This window comes from Podarcis pityusensis, assembly GCF_964106645.2.
Source record: "Podarcis pityusensis genome assembly, chromosome: 4".
In the NCBI taxonomy this organism is placed as follows: domain Eukaryota; kingdom Metazoa; phylum Chordata; class Lepidosauria; order Squamata; family Lacertidae; genus Podarcis; species Podarcis pityusensis.
In genome coordinates this window covers 19164938-19191615 of record NC_138027.1, presented here as the reverse complement: position 1 = coordinate 19191615, position 26678 = coordinate 19164938, and the positions used below count along the sequence as shown (strand labels likewise).

General features: G+C 45.0%; 1 protein-coding gene across 1 annotated transcript in view; it reads right to left on the bottom strand.

Annotated features, from left to right (window-relative positions):
* ARHGAP42 (Rho GTPase activating protein 42) overlaps positions 1–26678 on the bottom strand; it is a 177062-nt gene that overhangs the window by 80015 nt on the left and 70369 nt on the right. Inside the window, exon 4 of the mRNA XM_081001917.1 lies at positions 9982–10053. Within this exon, the coding sequence (XP_080858043.1) occupies positions 9982–10053 (72 nt within the window). The remainder of the gene's footprint in view (positions 1–9981; positions 10054–26678) is intronic.

Genomic DNA, 26678 nt, shown 5'->3' with positions numbered 1-26678 from the left:
GGAAGAAATGGAGGCAGTGAGAGAATTTACTTTCTTGGGCTCCATGATCACTGCAGATGGTGACAGTAGTCACGAAATTAAAAGATGCCTGCTTCTTGGGAGAAAAGCAATGACAAACCTAGACAGCATCTTAAAAAGCAGAGACATCACCTTGCCAACAAAGGTCCGTATAATTAAAGCTATGTTTTCCCCAGTAGTGATGTATGGAAGTGAGAGCTGAACCATAAAGAAGGCTGATCGCCGAAGAATTGATGCTTTTGAATTATGGTGCTGGAGGAGACTCTTGAGAGTCCCATGGACTGCAAGAAGATCAAACCTATACATTCTTAAGGAGATCAGCCCTGAGTGCTCACTGGAGGGACAGATCCTGAAGCTGAGGCTCCAATACTTTGGCCACCTCATGAGAAGAGAAGACTCCCTGGAAAAAACCCTGATGTTGGGAAAGATTGAGGGCACAAGGAGAAGGGGACGACAGAGGACGAGATAGTTGGACAGTGTTCTTGAAGATACCAACATGAGTTTGACCAAACTGCGTGAAGCAGTGGAGGACAGGAGTACCTGGCGTGCTCTGGTCCATGGGGTCACGAAGAGTTGGACACGGCTAAACAACAACATAGGCAGTATAACACTATTGGCTGATGGTGAAAACTGGGAGTGGGCTGTTGCTTTCATTCCATTGCTTGTGTGTTTCCCATAAGCATCTGCTTAGCCAACTAGACCATTTCTCTTATCCAATAGAACTCTGCTTTTATCCTTGAGGGGATCACATGAAGACTGTGACTGATCCCTTCTTTGTGAAGGTTCATCCGTACAAAATTATGAGATGTTGCCACCAGTCTGGCAAATCTCCTGATGAGGCCTTAGGCAGCCCAGCTATCTGGACAATTTATCACCCCAACGGACAAGCTCCCCTCTTCTTAAGCCTAGCTATAGAGACTTTGAAACAGTAAGAAGTTTTAGATTTACCCCCCACTCAAAGCCCAACTCTTGCCTTGTGAAATATATAACCTTAGAACACAAAAGGAGTGGCTTAACAACTTCACGGTCTAGAATGTCAGGAAGATTAAGTGAGAAATTCCAGAAAACTGCCCTTTAAAGCCAAATGTCAACAAATAAAGAATTTTATTTTGGGAAAAGGGAGGGGGTCAGGGTGGGGAAGAGAATGAGAAAGGAGCCACATGTAAAGAAACTTGCACATCAAATCAAAATGTGATCTAACTTACGTGGTTACCTTTTACCTACTATCATAGAATCTGGGCTTCAGAGCATGTGCAGAGTTCCATGGAGAAAAGTAGCCCTGAAGCTCTCCATTGCTGGGGTCCTGATTTTGATTGTTTTAAGAACTGAGAGTGAAGTCTAACCTTTTTATTTAATTGTCAAGACCAGTAAAAATGGGCTTTGAACAAAGACTGCTTAGTTTTGGGACAATACAAAACAGACTTGGTTGCTGATTATTTAGAAGTACCTTCATCTTCCTAATGATTCTGAAGGTACATCTCAGAACAGCTAGCCAATTCTGAAGAGTCAGTTAAGGAGGGATTACATTTAGAATGTGAATTCAGAAACAAAACCCAGGATATAGTCAATAGAACTTACAGAAGTGCAGTGCACCATATGAAAAATAGGCAGATAATCTAATAGCAAAATATGCACTTTTTGAAATATTACTTAAATCTTTGGTGTGACAACTGCAAAAACGCTTCCTGCCAGAAATAACACATCAGAGATGTAAAAAATATTTCTAAAATTCTACTTTTCTGCATTTTCTGTCATATCTTTGAAACAAACAGCTTGAAATACGGCTTCCCCCTTCCAATAAGGAAGAAAACTTTAGATAATGCCCTGTAATATTTTTCCATACTGCGATCCATGCGAAGAGTAGCTTTCAGAAATGTAATATTTCTTAAAGGTTTTCTTCCCTTCTTTTGATTTTCTTAATTGTTTCAGCATGTTACTTGAAACAGTATCCTGTTTTGAAAACGAACAGCCAGAGGAGTGGAGTCTGGTTCCCTTCTTTATTCATCCTCTTCGAGTGTGTTTAATGAAATGTCAAAGTGTGTATATATCCCTTGGACAATTCATCCTAAGAGCTGCTTTGCTTGACTAAGACCAAAGGTTCATCTGATTTAAAGTTCTGGTTCTAACAGCATGAGAGCAGACAGACACTACTGAAATCTTGAAGAGGGAAAGAAGGCAAACGTTTTCTGCCATTTGTTCCCACTGTCTGGTCCAGAGATGCTCGTCTCAAAATATGGTGGTTTCGTTTAACTGTAATGGCTTATGGCTGTTGTCAGACCTAGCCATTACCGGTGCCTTTCTTTGAAATTGAAATACTTTATTGTCACTTGTACAACTTGTATACAGTGAGATTACACCAGCACCCCCCACTCAGCTCTCTTAGTCTTAATTCCCCTCGTTTACTGACACACACACACCAAACCCAAAAGTCAGTTGCCCTGTTGTTATCTTTTCATTCAGCAGCCTAACAGCCCACGGATAGAAGCTGTTCTTTACCCTGTTGGTGCGACTAATCATGCTTCTATATCTTCTGCCCGATGGCAGGAGGTCAAGAAAGTGCCGACCTGGGTGTGAATCATCCCTGAGAATTTTCCTCACTCTCCCGAGGCAACGTTCTTCCACTATTTCTAGAAGGAGGGGTGTTAGCATGGGGTGGGCACTTGCTCAGCTGAGTACTGGGAGCCTTCCGCACCTCAGCCGAGCCCCTTCCCCTCCGCCACACGTGAGCTGGAGACTTGCTCAGCTGAGGTGCTGGAAGACTTATTCAAGGAAGCCTGCACAAGCAGGAGAATGCGGGTGGCGCTGTGGTCTAAACCACTGAGCCTTTTGGGGCTTGCCGATCAGAAGGTCGGCGGTTTGAATCCCCATGACGGGGTGAGCTCCCGTTGTTCTGTCCTACCTCCTGCCAACCTAGCAGTTCAAAAGCACACCAGTGCAAGTAAATAAATAGGTACCACTGTGGTGGGAAGGTAAATGACGTTTCCGTGCGCTCTGGCTTCTGTCACAGTGTCCCGTTGCGCCAGAAGTGGTTCAGTCATGCTGGCCACATGACCCGGAAAGCTGTTTGTGGACAAACATCGGCTCCCTCGGCCTGAAAGCGAGATGAGCAGCACAACCCCATAGGCGCCTTTGACTGGACTTAACCATCCAGGGGTCTTTTGTTGTTGTTGTTTAGTCGTTTAGTTGTGTCCGACTCTTCGTGACCCCATGGACCAGAGCATGCCAGGCCCTCCTGTCTTCCACTGCCTCCTGCAGTTTGGTCAGACTCATGTTTGTAGCTTCGAGAACACTGTCCAACCATCTCGTGCTCTGTCGTCCCCTTCTCCTTGTGCCCTCCATCTTTCCCAACATCAGGGTCTTTTCCAGGGAGTCTTCTCTTCTCATCAGGTGGCCGAAGTATTGGAGCCTCAGCTTCAGGAGGGGTCCTTTACCTTTACCTTTACCAGCAGGAGGGGTAGGGCGGCTCTCCTGCATGTCAGCTGTTAGCCAGGAGGCCTCAGCAAAGCTTCTGGCTTGCAAGGAGACCGTCTCCAGAACTCGTAGAAGATGTCCGCTTCGGGATCTGGGAAGGGTCTCTTTGTCAGGCGGAGGTGCAGCAGGACTTTGCTAAGGCTGGCCAGGTTCTGCCCACCTGAGAGGCCCTGGCCATCATTAATTCAGGAAGGATTATAGCTCAGGGGTAGAGTGATTTTTTAAAATATATTTTTTGCATGCAGGAGGTCCCAGGATTCAGCCCCAGCATTTCCACGTTAGACAGGGAAAGACAGAGACCTGGAGACTCACTGCCAATCAGTGCAGACAATATAGCTGGAACAATGGTTTGACTTAGCACAAGGTTTTACCCTGTATAATAATTATTTATTACTTACTAAATTTATGTACAGTGGTACCTCTGGCTACGTACTTATTTTGTTCTGGAGGTCCGTTCTTAACCTGAAACTGTTCTTAACCTGAAGCACCACTTTAGCTAATGGGGCCTCCTGCTGCTGCTGCGCTGCCGGAGCACGATTTCTGTTCTCATCCTGAAGCAAAGTTCTTAACCCAAGGTAATATTTCTGGGTTAGCAGAGTCTGTAACCTGAAGCGTATGTAACCCGAGGTACCACTGTACCGCCCTTCATTCGTAGATCTGGGGACAGTTAGCAATATAAAAACGCAAGTTAAAAACAACAACACAGTACATAATCAAAACAAGACGAGAAACTAACCAATAACTCCCTTACGATCTAGGGATAGCCAATCTTAAATTCAGTTTTGCAAATCAGTTTGTGGCTTTTATAAGAATTCTCATGAAAATTCATCTGGGAGGCCAACATATCCCTGCCTCTTAACCATGGTCCCTCCTTCAACCCTATACCACCACTGTGAGTGTACAATTGTTGGACGCTAATAAAGGCCCCAAACAGAGGACGCCAAGGAAGAAAGAGAAAAAAATGAAGGGGGGTTAAAAAAAGAAAGAAGCAGCAAGAAGAAAGGAAAGAGAGAGAAGAAAAGGAAAGAGGAAAAAAAAGACAAAGGGGAAAGAAGCAATAAATAAAAATAGAGGACTTCCTATTTTACATCTTCCAGTTAACATAAAAAAAGTTATTTAAGACATTCAAGCCCACGATAACATCCGTCTTCTCCACTTTCTGCTACACAATATTTCTTTTAAATCCAAGTGTTTTGATGTTTATTTACAGATTCAGACTCTCTTTTTTATAATATTCAGAAGGGCTAACAGCAGATGGAGAAACAAACATACTTTAAAAAACAGCATCTGCTAAAACAACTTTTTCCCAGCAACTATCAAGCAACATCTCGGCACAGACCTTCCCAGTTGGACGGCCAGAAGCATCTTATGAGAAAATAAATCTCATGCTCAAGAACTGTTTACAATGTTCTTCCTGTTTACTGATGGGAAAAGGTGGCTTAAACCAAAGGCTAACCAGGGACACGCAGGCCTTCCCTTAGGCTGGCTAAGCAACTGTCGGCAGATTCTAGAGCAGGGTTGTTCTGAAACAACAGCACTCACTTTTTTGGCCCTGGCAAAGAAATGGACGCACTTAGGTCCATTCATTTTCAGGGTCTGGTGCCTCCTACCTCTTAGTGGAGATGTGCAATTCTCAAACCCTTTGTGGAACTCCAAGTGATTCCCCAGAACGCTATCAGGGACTGGGCAGCCAAGATTAGGGCAGGGCGCATAGTTCAAGCTAGTTGCTGGTTTCCCAGACTAAGCTCAGGGAAAGCAGGAGGCTCAGCTGGCAGCACAACAACTGATCTAAGCTGAAACTCTCCATCACTGGGCTTGTCTGCGAAATGAGCACCAGAAAAAGCTATACCTCCCTGCCTAGGAACACTTGTGAAGCCCTGGAAGAGTATATTCCCTGTTCCCCACAAGGACTCTAAGCTCCCATCTTCCCTGACCATTGGCTGTGCTAGTTGTGGCTGATGGGAGTTCAACTCTTGACAACGTAAGGCAAGAATTGAGACCAACCGAAGGACGTTTAACAGGCTTCATCACCCAGCCCCAGAAATTTGCTGGGGGGAAAAACATGCAGGGGTTTTGAGACACGTTTGCAAATCATCTAAAATGAAGCCGGTCAGCTGTTCTGCCCAATATCAGATCAAAAGGCAAAATAAAGATCTTTTTAAAAAGATGTTGTTTTTAACATCTCTTTTGTGAAATTCATTTTTAAAGAAATAATTTTTACAGTGGTAGCTCGGGTTACAGACGCTTCAGGTTACAGACTCCGCTAACCTAGAAATAGTACCTCAGTTAAGAACTTTGCTTCAGGATGAGAACGAACGGACCTCCAGAATGAATTAAGTTCTTAACCTGAGGTAACACTGTATTAGTTTTACAAGATAAATTTCACATTTAACACATTAGAATTTCAAGATCAAACAAGATTCTTCTGAATCTTAGGACTTCCCTCCTCCCCTCCATGGGTCCTTTAGATATCTTAATCAACTGCATATTATAGTTAATCCAAATTATAATCCTCCAGAGTGTTCAAAGTCTTTGTGACTTTGCAAAAGTTACTGAAAGCTATGTCAAAGAGTTCAAATGTTTACAGTGGTCTTTTAAATACAGTCTATATTTGTCCCATTTTCTATTGAAGTTTTGATCCTCCTGATTTCTGATTTTCCCAGAAAGATGTTAAAGAAGCCTTCTTCTTTGCCACCTCACCTCCATCAGTCAACATTTGTTCAAAGAATGACTGCGAAAGACCCCCTGCATCAAATCCTGGAGAATTGTTTCCGGTCAATGTACAGTGTTTCACTGAATGAACTGGGACAACGGTCTGATCATTTACATGCTGAGCCCTGGGTTTAAACCAAGACAGAAGCTTTAAGTAGGCAAGAAATCAAGATATATTCATGTGGCTGCAGATTTTACCTTGGTATTGAATTATTCTACAGTATTAATAGGACTGCAGGCCACACTATGTCAGAGACTCTGGGAGAGCTGGTGTTAGCAGCGCAGTTAAAGAAGCTGAGTTGCAAATCAATATATCTGAGGAATCACCTTGTTCCCTACATTCCCTGCTGTCCTCTCTGAGGGTCTTTCTTGTGACGCAACGGGTATTTGTTCCACAGTTGTGCGACTAGGGTCTTTTAGCACAGCGGAATGCTTTCCTGCAGAACACACTTCCCATAACTGACGAACACAGCATTTTGTCTTCTATTGAATACTGCTCAAAACATTTGCTTCTTCAGGCTTTCCCAGAGAGACAAGTCTATTCACTGACAGTATTTGGCTGGTGGTATTTTACGGCAATCTTACACGTTCGAATGCATTTTTTGCTTTAAGTTTGTAATGTTTATCGCTCTTATAAAGGTTCCATGTAAATAAAACCAAGGGGTCCCTATCTGAAATGTCACTCCTGCTGCGAATTCACTACACAGTTTAAGGCAGAGAACACTACAGTTCTCCTCCCTGCCCCAATCTGCAAACTGAAGATAATGGGATGGACTTATCTTACGGGACTGGTGGAAAGATCGCAGCAAGGATAATGTACACAGAGTGCTCAGAACACTCTGAAATGCCACATCAATGCGACGCGGAGCCAAATCAACAGAGCAACAAACAGATTTGTCTCTTGCTTTGCCAAGACCAACAGAGAGGCAGATGTAAATGCTAGAGGAAAGAGAAGGAGCCTTCTTCAGTGTCTTAAAAAAAGCATGTCGGTTTGCCCCTTCCGTCTTCTTTGATCTGACACTGGCAGCAATAAAGAGGGAGATGAGCACTTCAGCAAACATTGCTAAATACTATTGTACAGGATGGAGGCTTTCGCCTAAATGAAGACAGCACAGCAACCCGTGATCTCAACAACATTACCAGCTGGGGACCAGCAAAACCACATTGACCAAATAAGGAAAGTGACTTCGTGCCTGAAATCCTTTCCCACTTAGCTCACTCTGCGTTTTTCTGTCATTTGTGCAATAAATGATAGGGGTCACCCTCCCCCACTTTCCCCTCACAGCTCGAATGGAATAAACTGCCTAGCGACCCGTACAATGTATAGCTGGGCTTGTGTAATCTTGGGGTGTGAGTAGGAGGTAGAGGAGAGAGAGAGAGAATTATATTTGCAGAGACCAATCCTACACAGAATCATGGAAGGGATCCCCAAGGGTCTAGCCCCCTGCAATGCAGGAATCTCAGCTAAAGCATCCAGGACAGATGGCCATCCAACCTCTGCTTAAAAACCTCCAAGGAAGGAAAGTCCACAACTTCCTGAGGGAGACCATTCCACTGTCAAAACAGCTCCTACTGTCAGGAAGATCTCAGAATCTCCTCTCTTGTAAGTTGAAGCCATTGGTGCGAGTCTTGCCCTCCAGAGCAGGAGAGAACAAGCTTGTTCCATCTTCCATGTAACAGCCCTTGAAATATCTGAAGATGGCTATCATAGCTCCTCTCACTCTTCTCTTTTCCATGTAAAACATACCCAACACCCTCAACTGTCCTGTCCCTCATAGGGCTTGGTTTCAAGGCCCTTGATCATTTTGGTTGCCCTCCTCTGCACACGTTCCAGCTTGCCAATATCCTTCTTAAATTGTGGCGCTCAGAACTGGACCCAATATTTCAGGTGTGGTCTGATCAGGGCTGGATAGAATGGTAATAGAGACACTGGACTGCTGATGCAGCCTAGAATAGCATTAGCTTTTGTTGTTGCTGCAACACACAGTTGACTCATATTAAGCTTCTGGTCCACTAAGACCCCAAGATCCTTTTCATGCGTCTTACGAGTAAGCCAGGTGTCCCCCATCATAGATGCTTGTAACATTCCAAAACTATTTAAACTTGCTCCATGACATTTTCATTCCACAGGACAGTTACATAACCAACACAGTAAAAGGTTCTTATTTTCTGCAAATGAAGTTCGTCCTGAAATCCTTTAGCTCCTCTGTATTAAGACTTCCAAAAATGTCAGAAATTGTTTTATTTTACTGTCCCTGTGTGTGTTTATTGAAATTAATATTTCTAAGTTGATGTTTTTAAACATCCTTCCCAAAATAGCAGAGCAACTATAGAGTATCTATTAAATATTATGGGGTGAGGATTCTAAGAATGGAAAGCTGGAGAGAGCCGCGGGGCTATGAAAATCCTGGGAACGCAAGCTGTTTATATCGCTGAAAAAGTTTCGTAACTTGGAGGGTTTCCTCCTCCGTTTTGGAAACCACATCAGAACCGTTCACCCAAACACTGCCGACTTCCCACGAACTTCAGCATCACTCGAACAGCATTCTAAACAATAATTTAATGCCGGCCTATGCTTCTGTCAAAATGCCGGATTCATTCACAGCTACTTTGCAAACCTCTCACCTCCAATGAACATGTCACTTTTATTTTACAGCAACTCAGGGAGGGGCAGATGCAGACACCCCCCCCCCACCTTGAACACACTGGAATAATCCAGGGTTCCCCAAACTTGGCTCTCCAGCTGCTTTTGGACTACAGTTCCCATCATCCCTGACCACTGGTCCTGCTAGCTAGCGATGATGGGAGTTTTAGTCCAAAAATAGCTGGAAGCTCAAGTGTGGAAAACTCCCGCACAATCTAATACACAATAACAGGCGGCTTCCAATGCTTGTTCACATTCAGAGACGTACTGCAGAGATTTATAATATTCATAGTAGTTGGGTCCAGGCTATCATATCATGACTTAATAAACCAAGCAGTGTACGTCCACATGCAGCCACTTCGCTCTACATAAGCAGAGATACACGTTCAGGAAGTCACAGTCCGCTTTAAAACATGGCTTCATGTCCTGGCGAATCTTCTGGCGAACCAGAATCTGATCGGCAAGTCCTAGGCTCTGTGGTTTAACCCACAGCGCCACCCGCGTCCCAAATTAAGAACATAATACAGCATTAAACATTAAAAACTTCCCTAAACAGGGCTGCCTGTCTGTTAAAAGTAGGACAGTTGCTTATTTCCTTGACATCTGATGGGAGGGCGTTTCACAGGGCAGGCGCCACTACCGAGAAGGCCCTTTGCCTGGTTAGAAGTGGCTGCCTGCAGATGAAAAATCATAGTTCATATCTAGAGAAGGTATATTACATCAAGATATCTCACAACAATGGGCATTAATTAAAGACTGTTGCCGATTCCTTTACTTCGCTGATTTCCCCCTGAAACACCAAGTGGGAACATAACATCATAATTTTTTTATTTTTTGATGAGGGTGTCCTTGTGTGGACGCTGGGGAAAAACTTGTATATATGAGCAGCACCAAGTCCACTATAAACTGCGCTCCCAGTGATGAGTATTCATGGCTTCATCATGCAGTACAGTTTAGCTGTGGGGCTGATTAATTTGTTTTGGAATACTTATATCCTGTTTTATAGTCCCGAGAGGCTCTGAAAGCAGCTTACAAGTGATGTTTACAACAAAAAAATCACATTAAGTCTAGTACCAGGGACAGAAACCACAAAATGAAGCAGTGACCGTGAATAACAATATTCAGAAACAACTTACTTTTGCTGCACCTATTTGTTCCTTGCGAAATTTCTCCAGTGGGGCTATTAAAACATCATTAGCATTCTGGATCTGAAATACATGTGAAAAAATATGCATCAGTTTGGAATACGACATTTTTAATAATAATAATAATAATAATAATAATAATATTTTTTATTTATACCCCGCCCTCCCCAGCCAAAGCCGGGCTCAGAGCGGCTTACAAGCAATAATAAAAACAAGATGAATGAATACAACTTAAAAACAAAAATAAAATACAACATTAAAATAATGGAACATTAAAATATTAAAATGTAGCCTCATCGCAGGAGGAGAAGGAAAAGAAAAAAGAAAGAGAGGGAGGGAGGGAATCAAATTGGTTCCAAGCCAAAGGCCAGGCGGAACAACTCTGTCTTACAGGCCCTGCGGAAAGAAATCAGATCCTGCAGGGCCCTGGTCTCATGAGGCAGAGCGTTCCACCAGACCGGAGCCAGAGTTGAAAAGGCCCTGGCTCTGGTTGAAGCCAATCTAACTTCCTTAGGGCCTGGGACCACTAGGGTGTTGCTATTTATGGACCTTGAGGCTCTCCGTGGGGCATACCGGAGAGGCGGTCCCGTAGGTACGAGGGTCCTAGGCCATGAAGGGCTTTAAAGGTCAAAAGCAGCACCTGAAATCTGACCCTGTACTCCACCGGGAGCCAGTGCAGCTTGAAAAGCACTGGGTGAATATGCTCCCATGGCAGAGACCCCGTGAGGAGCCTCGCTGCAGCATTCTGTACCCGCTGGAGTTTCTGGGACAGCTTCAAGGGCAGCCCCACGTAGAGCGAATTACAGTAGTCAAGCCTGGAGATGACCGTCGCATGGATCACTGTGGCCAGGTCGGGGCGGGAAAGGTAAGGGACCAACTGCTTGATGCGGCGAAGGTGGAATAATGTCGCCTTGGCTGTTCTTGTAACTTGCGCCTCCATGGAAAGGGAGGCGTCAAGGATTACACCCAAACTCTTAACGGAAGGCAATGGCACTAATTGGGCCCCCGCAAGAGAAGGGGGTTGGTCCCTCATCCCCATGCCATCCCGACCTAGCCATAGGACCTCTGTCTTCGAAGGATTTAGTTTCAATCGGCTCCCACAAAACCATCCAACCACAGCTTCCAAGCATCTGGTCAGTGTGTTCGGGGCCGAGTCGGTGTGGCCATCCATCAGCAGATAGAGCTGAGTGTCATCAGCATATTGGTGACAGCCCAGCCCAAAGCTCCGGATAATCTGGGCAAGGGGGCGCATAAAGATTTTTAGCCAACTATAATTCCGATTCACCAACTTCTCAGACGAGAAGTGGCAAAATTCCTGAAATAATTCATAGAATTGGAAAGGACCTTGAGGATCATCTAGTCCAACCCACAACAATGCAGAAATCTATTGTCCAGTGTGGGATTCGAACCCAGAACCCTGAGATTAAGAATCTTACACTACTGACTGAACTATTCCACTGACTATTGAGTCAGCTATTTCCGAAGAGCAAGCTGTATATGAAGACACCGGCTAAATTATGATTAAGTCTGTAACCTTCCACAGGCTTAGTAGAGCGTAAGGCTGGATTTAGACACATCAAAGAAGCATTTCAGTTAAATGCGTTGCAAACTTTGTATGACAAATCGGGCTAGCAAAAACGGAACTCCACAGCGCCATCTGGTGTCACAGTGTCAGAATGCATAAACAACGCATATAAAGCACTTTTTCTTTGCCAATGTAGCTGAGTCCTAAGACTCAATGGATTCAGCTGGATTGATTTCTGAATAAATAAACATTAAGTATCCCAGGAACCTCTGCTTTTTTTGTTCTCACCTTTAAATGTTAAAGGACTAGAACCTTTGCTTTATGACGCATAAAGCAAGATACTAGCCCTCATGGCACCAAAATAGGCTTTGCTAATATGTGGATAAACAACCATCTCTTAACCTTTTGGCATATATATATATATATATATATATATATATATATAGTTGGTAACAAACACTCACAGCTGAAAGTATATCTGACTAAATCAGCATGACAAATCAGTCTACTGGAAATCGACGGACTTAAGTTACCATATTTACACAAATCTAATACATCATCAAATCTATGAGCACCCTAATTTTCTTGACGAAATTTGGCCAAAAAAGGTGTGCATTACATTCGAGCAAAGACGGTAGTTGTGTCTATTTATTTCATTGGCTCTTCTCTAAGTATGACTTAGATGGAAGCACAAGAAGATAAAAGTTTTTACTTGGGGCCTCAAAGACAGAAGAGTAGGTTGTGGAAAAAATGTATTTCCATACAGCATCCACGCTGAAAAGGCCCTAACCTTGGTTTAAACTCTGAAGCAAGCCAAAAATGAAGAATTTAGGGAAAAGATTGTCCTTTACTCCTTCACATGTTTAACACTAGTAGAATCTCACCAACACACATATAATTAACACAAGTTGCAAAATCAAGCTTTTCCTGATATTGATTTTGGTTTAGCTTGGTGCAGAATATATATATATATATATATATATATATATGCGCGCATAAAGTATACCCAGATGCCTGTTTAAAATATATTGCACTGCATATTCACTAAGAACATGTTTTATAAAAAAATATGATTTCTGGCCAACTGCTATGATTGTTCCCACTACATTTATTACTAGCAATCTCTCTAGATAGGAAATCTAAATAGTCATTCCATCTGTCCCCAAAATTCCCCATTTGTGAGATTGAAGCTGGGTTCGTTGTGGTTGTAGTTGTTTGGTTTAAAGCATATAAATATTTAAAGAGAAGAAGCATCATTATACTTAAGACTCCCAGAACTGCAGTTGTTTTAGAGTAATTAAGTTTTTAGTGTTTGAGCAGTGATGTATTTCAGTGCTAATTGTGGGATACAAGGGCAAGACGACTGTCTGGAGCAAAGTTTAATACAGCTATTCTCCCCGCCTCACCCACAAATAATTTGAATTTGGTGGGTAATTTTTATCTGTTATAATCGCCTTCTACTTAACATACCAAATGAACTGTTGGAGATATTTTGATAGCTGGTGCTTAAAGCTGTCGGTTGAACTGGGGGAAAAGAGGCTAACATGTCAGTCATTAATCTTAAAATCAATTACCATCAGAGTACCTTGTCCATATGGAACAAGAACGACACACACAAACACCGTCAATGAGACCTCTCTGCAATAGGTTTCACGACCATGCTTTACAACTTACTTGTAACACTCAGTATTATATAGCAAAAGCAAACCCTGAAAAGATATACTACAAATTAGGGATGGGGAGGAATCTGTTCTCGTTTTTGCACTGGGCGAACCCAATGTGATGCTTCCAAACTTGCTTGCGGACTGGAAGACAACTCTCCGATTACGCCCTTCTACGGATTGCAATTCATGGCATGCAAAAAACATACAAAACTATAAATTTCACATAAGGGATAAAGTACAAAATGCATAGTTTGTGGGGGAATGCATTGAAAAGCATGTATTTTATGTAAAGAAGTACATGCAAACACATGTACAATTTAAATGTGAGCTTATTTGTGCATCCTTTTCCAAAAATACGTGCAAAAGGTGAACCTATAATCAAGCGCCAGATAGGCAGCTTGGTCTAATCCTACTACAATTCCTTGAAGAGCTCCAGCAGTGGTTCTTGGGAACTATTTTCAGCCACGCTATTCCTCCTCATCAGTAATGTGCAAAAACCTCCCTACTACAGCCACAGGGATTTCCAGCTTACCAGAAAGTTAACATTGCATATTCAGGGCATTTCTCTGCACAAGTAGATATGTAATTTTCCCAAAGCAGGATTTTCTAAGTGAGTAAGTTTGGATTCTGAAATGGGAACACGTCAGTCCCTCCTCAAAGTGCTGACTGGTCTGTTGTTTCACCATCTGTCAGATTCTTACTCAGAAGACCAGACTATAAAAACACCCTAATAACTAATTGTGAAAAAAATCTCTCTCTCGCTGTTCTCTGTTGCTTCGTCCCGCTCCCCAAACACACGCAAATCCAGGATCGATATTTAGAAACTTGTTGGTTTATTCAAACCATGTACCGGTACTTTGGAAACAGCAACTTCTGGGGAGATCAATTGTATCCTTACTGATAATTTACACATAGACATTGTGGCACAGCCGACTTTTTACCACAAAATTACAACACCTAATGAAGACAGCAGAGAAATCGGTGCTCCACTAGATTTAAAGGCCCAAGATAAAGCAGCAAAATCAAAATGTGCTCGATATCGTGGAATATCATTAAAGGTTGGGCAGAAGAATAGGACTAACTTTGGCAGGTGCCTAAAATCATGCCAAGTACACAAACAAAAATAAAACTATACCAACAAAAAGAAATGTGGCCAAGTTAGATAGAGTTCAATAATTTGGGTAGTGCCATGGGAAAGGCCCTTTCTCCAATTGCTACTTGCCCAAAGGTAAGGTCACCCGAAGAATTTGTCTGATGTACGGTGGTACCTTGGTTTTCGAGCATCTCAGAAGCCAATGTTTTGGTTTATGAACACCGAAAACCCGGAAGTAAATGCTTTTTGGAAGCTGAATCATTTCCGCTGTGTTTTTCTCAATTTTCTCAATTGAAATTGCTGACCGCTCTTTGCACCTTGGTTGTCAAACGTTTCGGAAGTCAAATTGACAACCGAGGTACCACTGCCAAGGAGGTTCATGGGGTTTCAGGCATGGTTGACTTGGGTTTAGTATGCCTTCCATTCCTCTTCTATACCAAAGGGTGTGTGTGGATTACTCAAAAGCTGCAATAAAAGCTCTCTACTACACCACAGAAATGAATGAATACAGAAATGAATGCTGTGTTTCCCGTAGAACACAGATTTAAAATGACAGAGATTATTAAATTTGATACCGTAGAAAAATAAGTTGGCACGTTCTGGTACCTCCGTCAAGATCTGGAACTCAGCAAACACAAGAGATCCCAAAATGCTAATGTCACAAGAGGAGGTTTTGGTTTATGAGGTCATCTTAACAAGGAAAAACACACAAGCATTCCCAGGCACCCAAATGCTGGCTCTCAAAAATTACTAAGAAAAGCCTGTAATAAGTACCTTATGTTGTTGGTCACTGATTCCCCACCCCGCTCCCCGATTCCAGCCTTTCCACAAGCGGTACAAGCCAAATCTTCATGCAGTGCGTACGTCAGGAATTCATAGAAAAGGGGAACTGTGGCCACAATTGTTCCTCCTTGTGAGGTCGACGTGCAAGGTGAACAAACACATTTAATTGCATTTTTATTTTTATTTTTTTAGAAATGTTAACAGCCTGAAGTAAACAAAATACAAACATGGGTTGGGTTTTCTTTTTCAGCAAGTCAACTGAAGCAGAATAGCATCATAGGGAAGTGTTTCAGGATATAATGGCTGACTAGATAAATAGAAGGGGAAGAAATGGAGGCAGTGAGAGATTTTACTTTCTTGGGCTCCATGATCACTGCAGATGGTGACAGCAGCCACGAAATTAAAAGACGCCTGCTTCTTGGGAGAAAAGCAATGACAAACCTAGACAGCATCTTAAAAAGCAGAGACATTACCTTGCCAACAAAGGTCTGTATAGTTAAAGCTATGGTTTTCCCAGTAGTGATGTATGGAAGTGAGAGCTGGACCATAAAGAAGGCTGATCGCCAAAGAATTGATGCTTTTGAATTATGGTGCTGGAAGAGACTCTTGAGAGTCCCATGGACTGCAAGAAGATCAAACCTATCCATTCTGAAGGAAATCAGCCCTGAGTGCTCACTGGAAGGACAGACCGTGAAGCTGAGGCTCCAATACTTTGGCCATCTCATGAGAAGAGAAGACTCCCTGGAAAAGACCCTGATGTTGGGAAAGATGGAGGGCACAAGGAGAAGGGGACGACAGAGGATGAGATGGTTGGATAGTGTTCTCGAAGCTACCAGCATGAGTTTGACCAAACTGTGGGAGGCAGTGGAAGACAGAAGTGCCTGGCGTGCTCTGGTCCATGGGGTCACGAAGAGTCGGACACGACTAAACGACTAAACAACAACAGATACTATCAGGGGTGTATGGGGTGTTAAGGGAAGAGGAGTGCCTCTTGTAGGGGACATGTCGTGCTTCTTCTGGGCTAGGATGCCTACCTTTGATCCCAAGTCTCCGCTGCCTTGCAGGATATCTCTGAGAGAAGGAAAGGCTAAGGAGCAAACCCTACAGAAATCCACAGGGGAGTCCCCAAGACGGTTGAATGGTGCCTTGTATGCCTTCTTCCAGCAACTCCTGCAGCCAGGCTGGTGCCAAACGTATTGCTCTATTTTCCTTTGGACCACATCAGCGAGGTCGAGTGATGGGTCTTGTTATCTGGGCAGCCCAGGACCTCCAAACACACTGCCTACGCTTGCGCCCCAGGGAGGTCACTTCGGTGCTGCTAATGCAACCATCTGATTTCACCCCTGGAAGGGCACTCCATTGATGGATGCCCACAATATATGATCATATGTTAGAACGGATTGGAGACTGTGGTCCACTTCACCTTGCCTTTAGGTACCATGGCCATAGCTACACTTATCTTGGTCCGGGTAAGGCAACAATGTCTTCCCACTGATTTTTATAAATTGCTCTGAGAGCTCTTTTACCTAACGCATAGAATATAAATGCTTTAATGAGATATTACAGATGCAACAGCAACGCCACCCCCAATTTCTAGGCTCAGTTAAAAAAAAGCCAATGGTTGCATGCAATGCTAAACCAAGGGTGTGATTGGTATTCAGCCTAAGGGCTGGATCCATAACTGGTCCAGACTCTGTAGAAGACATCCGATGATTCAAATTTCATGCCAGCAGGAAGGACAGACTTATCTCTCAACCTTAGCACTATATTTCCACAGCATTAAGATCAGGACAAAGCTCTGCTTGAAGACAGGCTAAGAGAGAAATGATTTTGTATTCATGGCCCCTCTACACTGAGCAGCACTGACCCACAAAAAAAGCTGTTTGGGGGGTTAAGGAGAAAGAACAGAAAGAATCCAAGCGTAACTGTTGTGCTGGAAGAAAGTAATTGAAAGTTGTATTTTAAAATATCATTTTCATGAATGAACATGTCCAGGCACCCAGCCAAAATCAGCGTAGCTGTTTGTAATGGTACTATGCCTGGGAGCCCTTAAAACTTAAGAGACTACTGTGCAGTCCTCAATTCAGGAGAGTCAGAACACAGATTCACACTACGCACTCCATAAAAACATCCTGAGAAAAGGGGCACAATTATTTTTAAATGTACAGTGGTATATACGCTTCAGGTTACATACGCTTCAGGTTACAGACTCCGCTAACCCAGAAATATTACCTCAGGTTAAGAACTTTGCTTCAGGACAAGAACAGAAATCGTGCTCTGGAGGCGCAGTGGCAGCAGGAGACCCCATTAGCTAAAGTGGTGCTTCAGGTTAAGAACAGTTTCAGGTTAAGAACAGACCTCCAGAATGAATTAAGTACTTAACCCGAGGTACCACTGTAATACAAATGGGTGGCCAAGCAGTTGCTTAAAGACTGCATCTGGCTCCTAAATGATTTTTTCCCTGGCCCCTAGCAACCCTAAATTTTGCCCACAGCATCACTCATAGCAGGGGAAGAAGAAAGTTGGTGCTATATATATAGTTTTATACACACAGACACACACACACACACACACACTTTTTAAAGGGAATACAGGAGTCCCACACTAACATTACAGTGGTGCCTCGCAAGACGAAATTAATTGGTTCCGCAAGTTTTTTCTTCTTGCGAGTTTTTCGTCTTGCGAAGCACGGTTTCCCATAGGAATGCATTGAAAATCAATTAATGCGTTCCTAGGGAAACTGCTTGCCAGGCTGGCGGTGCGGAGAAGGGCTTTTCTCCCCACCGCAAGCCTTCAGGACAGGTACGGGAACAGAGGGGAAGGCGCGCAGCGCTTTCCCTCTGTTCCCGGGGCTTGCGTGGGAGGAGGGTTTTTCCCCCCCACCGCCAACATTCAGAACAGCATTCTGAATGTTGGCGGTGGGAAGGAAAACCCTCCTCCCACCCCAAGTCTTCAGGAAAGCCATCCGATGCCGGGCGGCGGGAGGAGGCGTTCCTGCCCCCCTGCCCGGCATCGGAGATTCGTTCCGAAGCCGGGCGGCGGGAGGAGGTCCGAGGACAGTGGGGAAGACGCGCTGCGCTTCCCCGCTGTCCCAGAGATTTCCCTATGGGCTGTCGTCTTGCGAAGCAAGCCCATAGGGAAATTCGTTTTGCGAAGCGCCTCCAAAACGGAAAACCCTTTCGTCTAGCGGGTTTTCCGTCTTGCGAGGCGTTCGTCTTGTGGGGTACCACTGTATAGCACTTTAGAATTTTGCATGTGGTGGCCTGCCTCTGCCAGAATATGTATATAACTATCAAACTCCTACTACTAGAAGATGCCACTGGCATTGTGGTGCCAAATCTCTCACAACTGGGGGGGGGGGGTAAGTCTGTGCTTCCTGGAGACTTGAAAGGAACCCTCAAACTCAGAGTCATCCTTGCATTAAGAGAAAAAGACATTTATAGTCAAGTGATGGGCTCATTCTAACACCTCATTATCTTTTTCATACAATTTAAATAGACGGACAGGTGACCCCCCCCCCCAACAAAAATGTCCCTCTTTCAAAAGGAGCAAGATTCCAACCCTCCGGAGCAAATCAGGAGTGAGCACAGAGGTTTGCAGCGGGGAGGCAAATTTCCACTGCACAAGCAGAAATCCTTGTGATAGTGGATCCATTTAGCAGGATACATGCAGTTTCTTAATCATGAATTAGAAATCCTCAATTGGAGTCTCACCTTTGTATGCATATGCTGGGCGACCTTAGGTGAGCTGTTTACTATTGTTGCACTTATTAGTTGCTTTTTTACAAAAGGTAAACTCAAAGTGACTTCCTTTAATTAAAGCCAACATAAAACAAAGCAAAATAAAAGCTAAAAAAACATTCATGTATATAAAATATGGTCTAACACATCCTACGCACTAAAAGGAGGCCGCACTATCTAAAACTCTCCAAGTCAAAGGCCAAAATCCTGGCTGAAAAGAAACGGTTTTGCCTGGCACTAAAAGTAGGCAATGATGGTACCAGGAAGGCCTCCCTTAGGAGAGTGTTCCATAAGTGGGGAGCCACCACTAAAAAGGCCTGTTCTCTGGCTGCCGTCCACCACACCTCCCTCAGAGAGGGCACACAGAGAAGGAAGTCTGGGTTGGTTGAGCTTCAGCTGTGACATACCTTCCAGAATCTAAGAACATTAAAGGCATTCCTGGTGGACCAGTCTACACGAACTATTTAGTTCAGCAACAGAAAGTTGTCTATGATAAACCGCTTTGGGGAACTGTTGCTGTTGTCACAATCAAGCAGTGTATAAATTTTATGAAATAAAGAAAAATAAATAAACCCAAAAGCAACAGTCCTCTCCCACTATTTCCCCCTATTCAGGCATGGCCAAACTTGGCCCTCCAGATGTTTTGGGACTATAATTCCCATCATCCCTGATCACTGGTCCTGTTAGCTAGAGATGACGGGAGTTGTAGTCCCAAAACATCTGGAGGGCCAAATTTAGCCATGCCTGCCCTATGTATTCAGAAGCATGCTGTCTCTGATCCTGTAGGTAGTGTGCAACCATCATGACTAGTAGCCATTATTGCATAAGCCAGGCTTCCTCAAATTCGGCCCTTCAGATGTTTTGAGACTACAATTCCCATCATCCCTGACCACTGGTCCCGCTAGCTAGGGATCATGGGAGTTGTAGGCCAAAAACATCTGGGGGGGGCGAGTTTGAGGAAGCCTGGATAAGCTAAATTACACGAGCACTTGAAAGCACAACATGAGTGCTGAGCATCACCAACTTCTTACATTTTGGGGGAAATTAAGTGCCTTGTTCCCGACAGGGTGTGACGTGCTCATCGTTTCAGAAGACAGCTTCGAGGGAAAGGACGAGAAACTGATTGCTTTCATAAATGAGAAAAGGCAAGTGGCTTTGCCGTTTGAAATCCCATGCTACAATCAGTTTGCACTTTGGCTGAACCCAGCCTGGTAATATTATCTATCCCATTCCCACAGAGGATGTGTTGAGAGAGAGAGAGAGAGAGAGAGAGAGAGCGCACCAAGCTGTGTAGTGCACCTTTTTAAAAAATAATAATATTTTCATGGCAGTTTTGAAAGCTATGCAAGTTGTGTTGTGTTCTGCCACCTTAGCGAAAGGTTTTATTAAGTGAAGTGGAAATAGTAAAACCCTGAAGGGCATTATGCCCTACAATCAATACTATTTGCATGTTCAGACCCAGACCCCCCCCCCTAAATAAATTCACACATGAGTCAAATTTTGGTTTTGGTTTTTTGGCAGAATTTAGGCCACAACTTTATTGATTACTGAAAGTGACTGGTTGCATAGGCTCTGGTTGGACTAGCTCCCTGCCATGCAGGTAGTGCTGACCCAGAGTTCCAGCATAGGTCAGCTAAGGGTGAACACCTGGATAAGCGGAAAGCCGGGCACGGGCTAACTCTGCCACCCCTGGACTCAGGCACGGGCACAATCCCCTCTCAGGGGTTGACCAAACCATCGAGTCCCTGGATTCCTTTAACAGAATACCCTTCACATAGGAATGGCGAGAGCGTTCTCCCATCCCTATCACCTGAACCAGAGCCTATCCGCAACCTTACTAGTTGTGACAATTTGCTATGCGGCAGGAGAAACCCAAATGGCAACAGCCAATCAGCCAAGTGGGGAAAATTCCTGCCGTGCCCCTGTCCCAACAACAGACGACACACGACGGCATAGCAAGGTCAAGCGCAAAGCCCTAAAAGTAGGGAGAGGTGGGCGGGTGTTCTAAATGCACGTGCCAAAAGAGGAAGCTCTGGGTCATGTGCATGGGCATAAATAGATCCCTTAAACCGTTTGGACTGCGTCCCATTGGCCAGATTGCACCCAGCTTCGAGGAACCTACCAATAGGGTGTTGTGGCTGTCCAAATGTACCCACCCACAACACAGGGTGTCGGTTTTCCAGGTCTCACCACAATACATTTAAGGGAGGACCCGATTTGCAATATCTTTGCCGGCAGAGGGTTGTGAGGGGTTCCACGCAGCAAAACGAAAGCACACATTTCAGACTGAAGATCAAAGTTTCCCGTCTGGTTGCGTTCTGTTGTGCTCTCTTTGTAACGGGTTGGATTAAATCATAGCATCTCAGTGGTCAGAAACAAAGGAGACAGAGGGGGCTTTTTTTAAACCTACACGGGAGTTGGCAAAAATACAAGAGATCTACATCAAAAGCTTCTTGAGTGATAGGGGTGAAAATCAAGGTAATGCCGACAGAGGAAAAACAGAAAACAAATGGTGGAAGGGCACAGAAACACTACACAATCTGTGTTAATTTAAATCTGGGGCCTTCCACAACCTCAAGAATATGTTAGACCTCACAAGGGGGTATTTGAGGTGTTCAAATTGAGGTCCTTAAAGAAACAAGGGTTTGAACGGGACCCTGCCTGGCTCAATATTCCAGGTGTTCCTCACTACTGTATTTGCCTCCCGCTATGCTAGCCATAAGGAGGCCCAAGTTACTACCGTATTTTTCGCTCCATTGGACGCACCGGACCATAGGACGCACCGGATCATAGGAGGGGGAGAACAGGGAAAAATATTTTTTTTTCTTGTTCTCCCCCTCCAAAACAAGGTGCGTACAAGGTACATTCACCAGAGCTTGTGGGGCTGGCGGTGGGGGGAAGCGCTGCTTTCCCCCACCGCCAGCCTCAAAGATCCCTGAAGCCTTTGGAGCGCAGCGCCCCGCTGCCCTGCACAGGTTTGCACGGGGTGAAGGCACCCCGCTGCCCTGCAGAGGTTTGCGCGCAGCCGTCCCCAAGCTAGAGCAGCGAGAGGGAGCCCTCCGTCTCGCTGTTCTGGCTTGGGAACAGCCTTGCTAGCTTCTGCAGGACAGCGGGGTGAAGGCACCCCGCTGCCCTGCAGAGGTTTGCGCGCAGCCCTCCCCAAGCTAGAGCAGCGAGACGGAGCCCTCCATCTCGCTGTTCTGGCTTGGGAACAGCCTTGCTAGCTTCTGCAGGACAGCGGGGTGAAGGCACCCCGCTGCCCTGCAGAGGTTTGCGCGCAGCCCTCCCCAAGCTAGAGCAGCGAGACGGAGCCCTCCGTCTCGCTGTTCTGGCTTGGGAACAGCCTTGCTAGCTTCTGCAGGACAGCGGGGTGAAGGCACCCCGCTGCCCTGCAGAGGTTTGAGTGCAGCCCTCCCCAAGCTAGAGCAGCGAGACTCTGGGGAGGGCTGCGCGCAAACCTCTGCAGGGCAGCGGGGTGCCTTCACCCCGCTGTCCTGCAGAAGCTAGCAAGGCTGTTCCCAAGCCAGAACAGCGAGACGGAGGGCTCCGTCTCGCTGCTCTAGCTTGGGGAGGGCTGCGCGCAAACCTCTGCAGGGCAGAGGGGTGCCTTCACCCCGCTGTCCTGCAGAAGCTAACAAGGCTGTTCCCAAGCCAGAACAGTGAGACGGAGCGCTCCGCAGTGCTCCGTCTTCCTGTTCTGGCTTTGGGCTTAGCGGCGCAGCCTGCATTCGCTCTATAGGACGCACAAACATTTCCCCTTAGTTTTTGGAGGGGGAAATGTGCGTCCTATAGAACGAAAAATACGGTAATTGTGGTGTAGGGGAAAAGGCAGTGGATGTACCTGGCACTTCAGATGCCCTAGCAGAACATTTATTTTATTTTATTTATTAAATTTGTATACCACACTTCAACCAGAGATCTCAGGGCTGTTCACAACATAAAAATATAGTATATAAAAACACAAAATACATGATAAAAAACGAAGAGGGGGACACAAACAAATAACTCCCCCTCCTACAAACACGCTTAAAAGGGGCGTAAGGTGTCAATCAGCCTAAGGCCTGGTTGAAGAGGAACATTTTTGCCTGGCGCCTAAAGGTGTATAATGAAGGTGCCAGCCGAACTTCTCTGGGGAAAGCATTCCACAGACGGGGAGCCACTGCAGAGAAGGCCCCGTTCTCGTGTTGCCAACTTCTGGTCCTCTTGTGGAGGAGGCACACTCTCCTTCCTGATTTGCCCCGTCTACATGCCTGTGAAAACCACATACTCTCTTGACGTACACAAAGGGAAGGGAGAGGGAAGCTTGTTTTGCTAGAAAGCTCCTCCTGGTTGTTCATTTGCTCTGAATTGGACGCAGAAACCTCCCGAGTCTTGAAACCAAAGCACAGCACCACTACGTGTGACCAACCCACCAAGTTCCCATGATCTGTGCATTTCTGGCTCCAATAATCTTCATCCTGAAACGGAACTCGCAGTTCAGCTTGGAATGGAATGTTTCGTGTCACTGTTAAAACAGTGGTTAAAAATAAAAGCTTCTTAGACAGGAACAGTTTTAGAGCAATTTGCTCTCGGAGAAAGAGCAGCCAAACACTTAAGTGTATCGTATGACGCTAGCATACCTGGTTCACTTTCTACCATGACCCCAGGATAAGCCAGTCAATTCCTGCACAAGCACCAGGGAGAAGAGAAGGAAGAAACCCAACAGCTCCCCAAAGGGTGCCTCAAACAAAGCCTATTCTTGTTCCCATCCAGTCAACAGCAGCTCTGATCTGGATTTCAATCTCTTGGATTAAGAACACATGAAATTGGCTATCAGATCTCTTTAGCCTGCTGCTAATCATGAAACGCAATAAACAGAAACAAAGGCAGCATGGAAGCTCATAGAACGTGGCAACACAGATGTTCTCTAAATTCCACCCAACCCAACTAGAAAGGGGATGAGGGTCAGTTCACTGCTCAACATACATGCCACTATTTGGCTATATTATCCAGAGCTCCATGAAATCAGTCACCTTCACGTAGGGAAGGCCCATTTTTCAGCAGGAGACCATCTCCTTCCCATACAGAAGGTCCCAGGGTCAATTCCTGGCATCTCCCGGTAAGACTGGGTACGTCTGCAAGGATGTGCTTTCCTACTTAGCTGGGGTCCATTGTGGATGCTTCCAATCAGACGTCTACTGTGATGAGATAGATATTCTTCATGCATGCAGGGTTTCTTTCTCCTTTTTTTGTAGTTTCCTCATAGAATTGGAGAGTTGGAAGGGACCCTAAGGGTCATCTCGTTCCAACCCCCTGCAATGGCATCAAAAGGCCAGGCTGTATTCTCCTCCACCCACCCACCCACCGTACTCTTACCCATTTAATCTAGACTTGCCCTTTCCAGGAAAAATCTTTTTTTTTTTTTTTTAGGTAGCACCTTACTGCCAACAACTCAATGGATAGAGCCTAGGGCTTGCCGATCAGAAGGTCGGCAGTTCGAATCCTCGCAATGGGGTGAGCTCCCGTTGCTCAGTCCCTGCTCCTGCCAACCTAGCAGTTCAAAAGCACATCAAAGTGCAAGTAGATAAATAGGTACCGCTCCAGCGGGAAGGTAAATGGCATTTTCATGCGCTGCTCTGGTTCGCCAGAAGCGGCTTAGTCATGCTGGCCACATGACCCAGAAGCTGTACGCCGGCTCCCTCGGCCAATAAAGCGAGATGAGCGCCGCAACCCCAGAGTCGTCCACGACTGGACCGAATGGTCAGGGGTCCCTTTACCTTTACCTTTACCCAACATTAAGCCCTCATATGAAAGCACCTTAAAACTGAGCACACTTGCTCCCAGTGCTTTTTTTAAATAGAAATGTTTAGGGCTACTCTCATTTTGACTCAAGAAAAACCATTTTGGGGATAGCAATGGAACTGACAATTCACTCTACTATTCAATGGAACTGCCGATTCACCATGCTAGAGAAGAATTTAGTTTTTTCTCCCATTAGATTCACAAAATGTTTAGGGATATGCATACCCCTGCGTCCCCCCAGAAAAAAAGCACTGCTTGCTCCCATCCAGCAAACACTACACAGATTTAGCTGTGCAGATCTTGAGGGCAGATCTGCTGTTTTAATGTTCTAATGCAGGCTTCCTCAACCTCGGCCCTCCAGATGTTTTGAAACTACAATTCCCATCATCCCTGACCAATGGTCCTGCTAGCTAGGGATCATGGGAGTTGTAGGCCAAAAACATCTGGAGGGCTGAGATTGAGGAGGTCTGTTCTAATGCTCACTACATACTGGGCAGAGCAGGAGATATGGCACACCTAGCGTCCAATCCTATCTATGGCACCTGGTTTCAAACTGAAACCGCACTCGATTTTAATTTGCACTTTTTTGCACAACCTGTATTTTTTTTTTGTATTGTTCGGAAACCGCTCAGGGCCTCAATGCGAACAGTAGATTAAAAATCCCATAAATAAAACAAAACAGTCCCACAGCGATCTCTGGGCAGTTCAGGCTTTTGCACTAGAAAGCCTTGCTCCAGGCGCAACATGCATGGCCTAAGCTTCTGAGTAAGGGAGGAAAGGAAAGAAGGAAATTCCTCTATTGCAGCCAAGGCAAGGACACTATCTTTGCAAATGTGTACAGTGTGCTTTCTCCTTTCTGGGACATCAGCCTGAGGATAATACCCATCTAGAAACAACCTTAATAGCGGAGTAAACTCACCAAGGCTTTAGATAGTCAAGATCTAAGCAGTTATGACGGCCATATAATGGAATGCACTTCCTAGAGAGCTTTGTATCAGCTCCTACTCCAATTTACTTCGACCAAGCACATCAAAGCTTTGATTAAGGATGGACTGAGTCCTGTTGCTTTTAAGATCACATTTGCTCCCGCCTCATTTGTTCTACGTAACTAATTCTGAGGTTGTTTTCCATCCTTTGCCACCTTGACAGGTGAGTTTAGAAGTGCAATTCAAGTACCGTATTTTTCCATTTGTAAGATACCCCCATGTATAAGACGACCCCTATTCTTTTAACCCAAAATTAAGAAATTAAGTTGTTTAGCTTTTGGGGGGGTACAGGAGGTCACTTCCACCAATCGCACACCCACCTGCCTGCCACTGCTGATCGCTTGCCACAGCCACTGCCGATCGCACATCTCGCCGCAGCCGCCAATTGTCTGCCCGCTCACTGCCACCAACAGCCCACTCGCCCACTTGCCGTAGCCGCCAATCGCCTGCTCGTCTCACCACAGCCGCCAATCACCTGCCCAACTGCCGCAGCCAATTGCCAGCAGGCCTTGCCGCAGCCACCAGTCACCCACCCAATCTTCTGCTTGCTGCTGCCATTAATCGCATGTCCCCTCTCTGCATTCACTATCCGTGTATAAGACGACGCCCAATTTTTGCCTAATTTTTTAAGCAAAAAGCATTGTCTTATACACGGAAAAATATGGTAACTGAAGGGAGGAATACGGGCTTGCCACAAAATGCATGAACTAGTGACTTCTGTCATAAGTCAGAGTGAGGTAGAGATGGAGAGAAGAGAAGAAAACCTCTGGACAGCAGGCTTGGCCATGGCAAAGAAACTGGGGTTCATTTTCCTGCCTGCCTCTGCTCTGCTGCCCTGCTAGCTACTTCCCAAATCGGTGTCCGTTTGTTTTTAATTTAAAATGTTTATAACCCACCTTTCTGCGGAATTATGGCAACAGTAGTTTGGAGAGGATGCTAAGAAGTCTTCCCTCTCCACCAACATTTAAGAGTTCTCTAGAGAAAGAGAATGACTATTAAACAATCTTGATTCAATCCATCTATATATATGTAGATATGTCCCCAAGGGCTTATTCTGGCCTTCCCCACCCTCATCTTAATGCTTTTCATCTTCCTTGAGCTTCAGATAAATGGAAG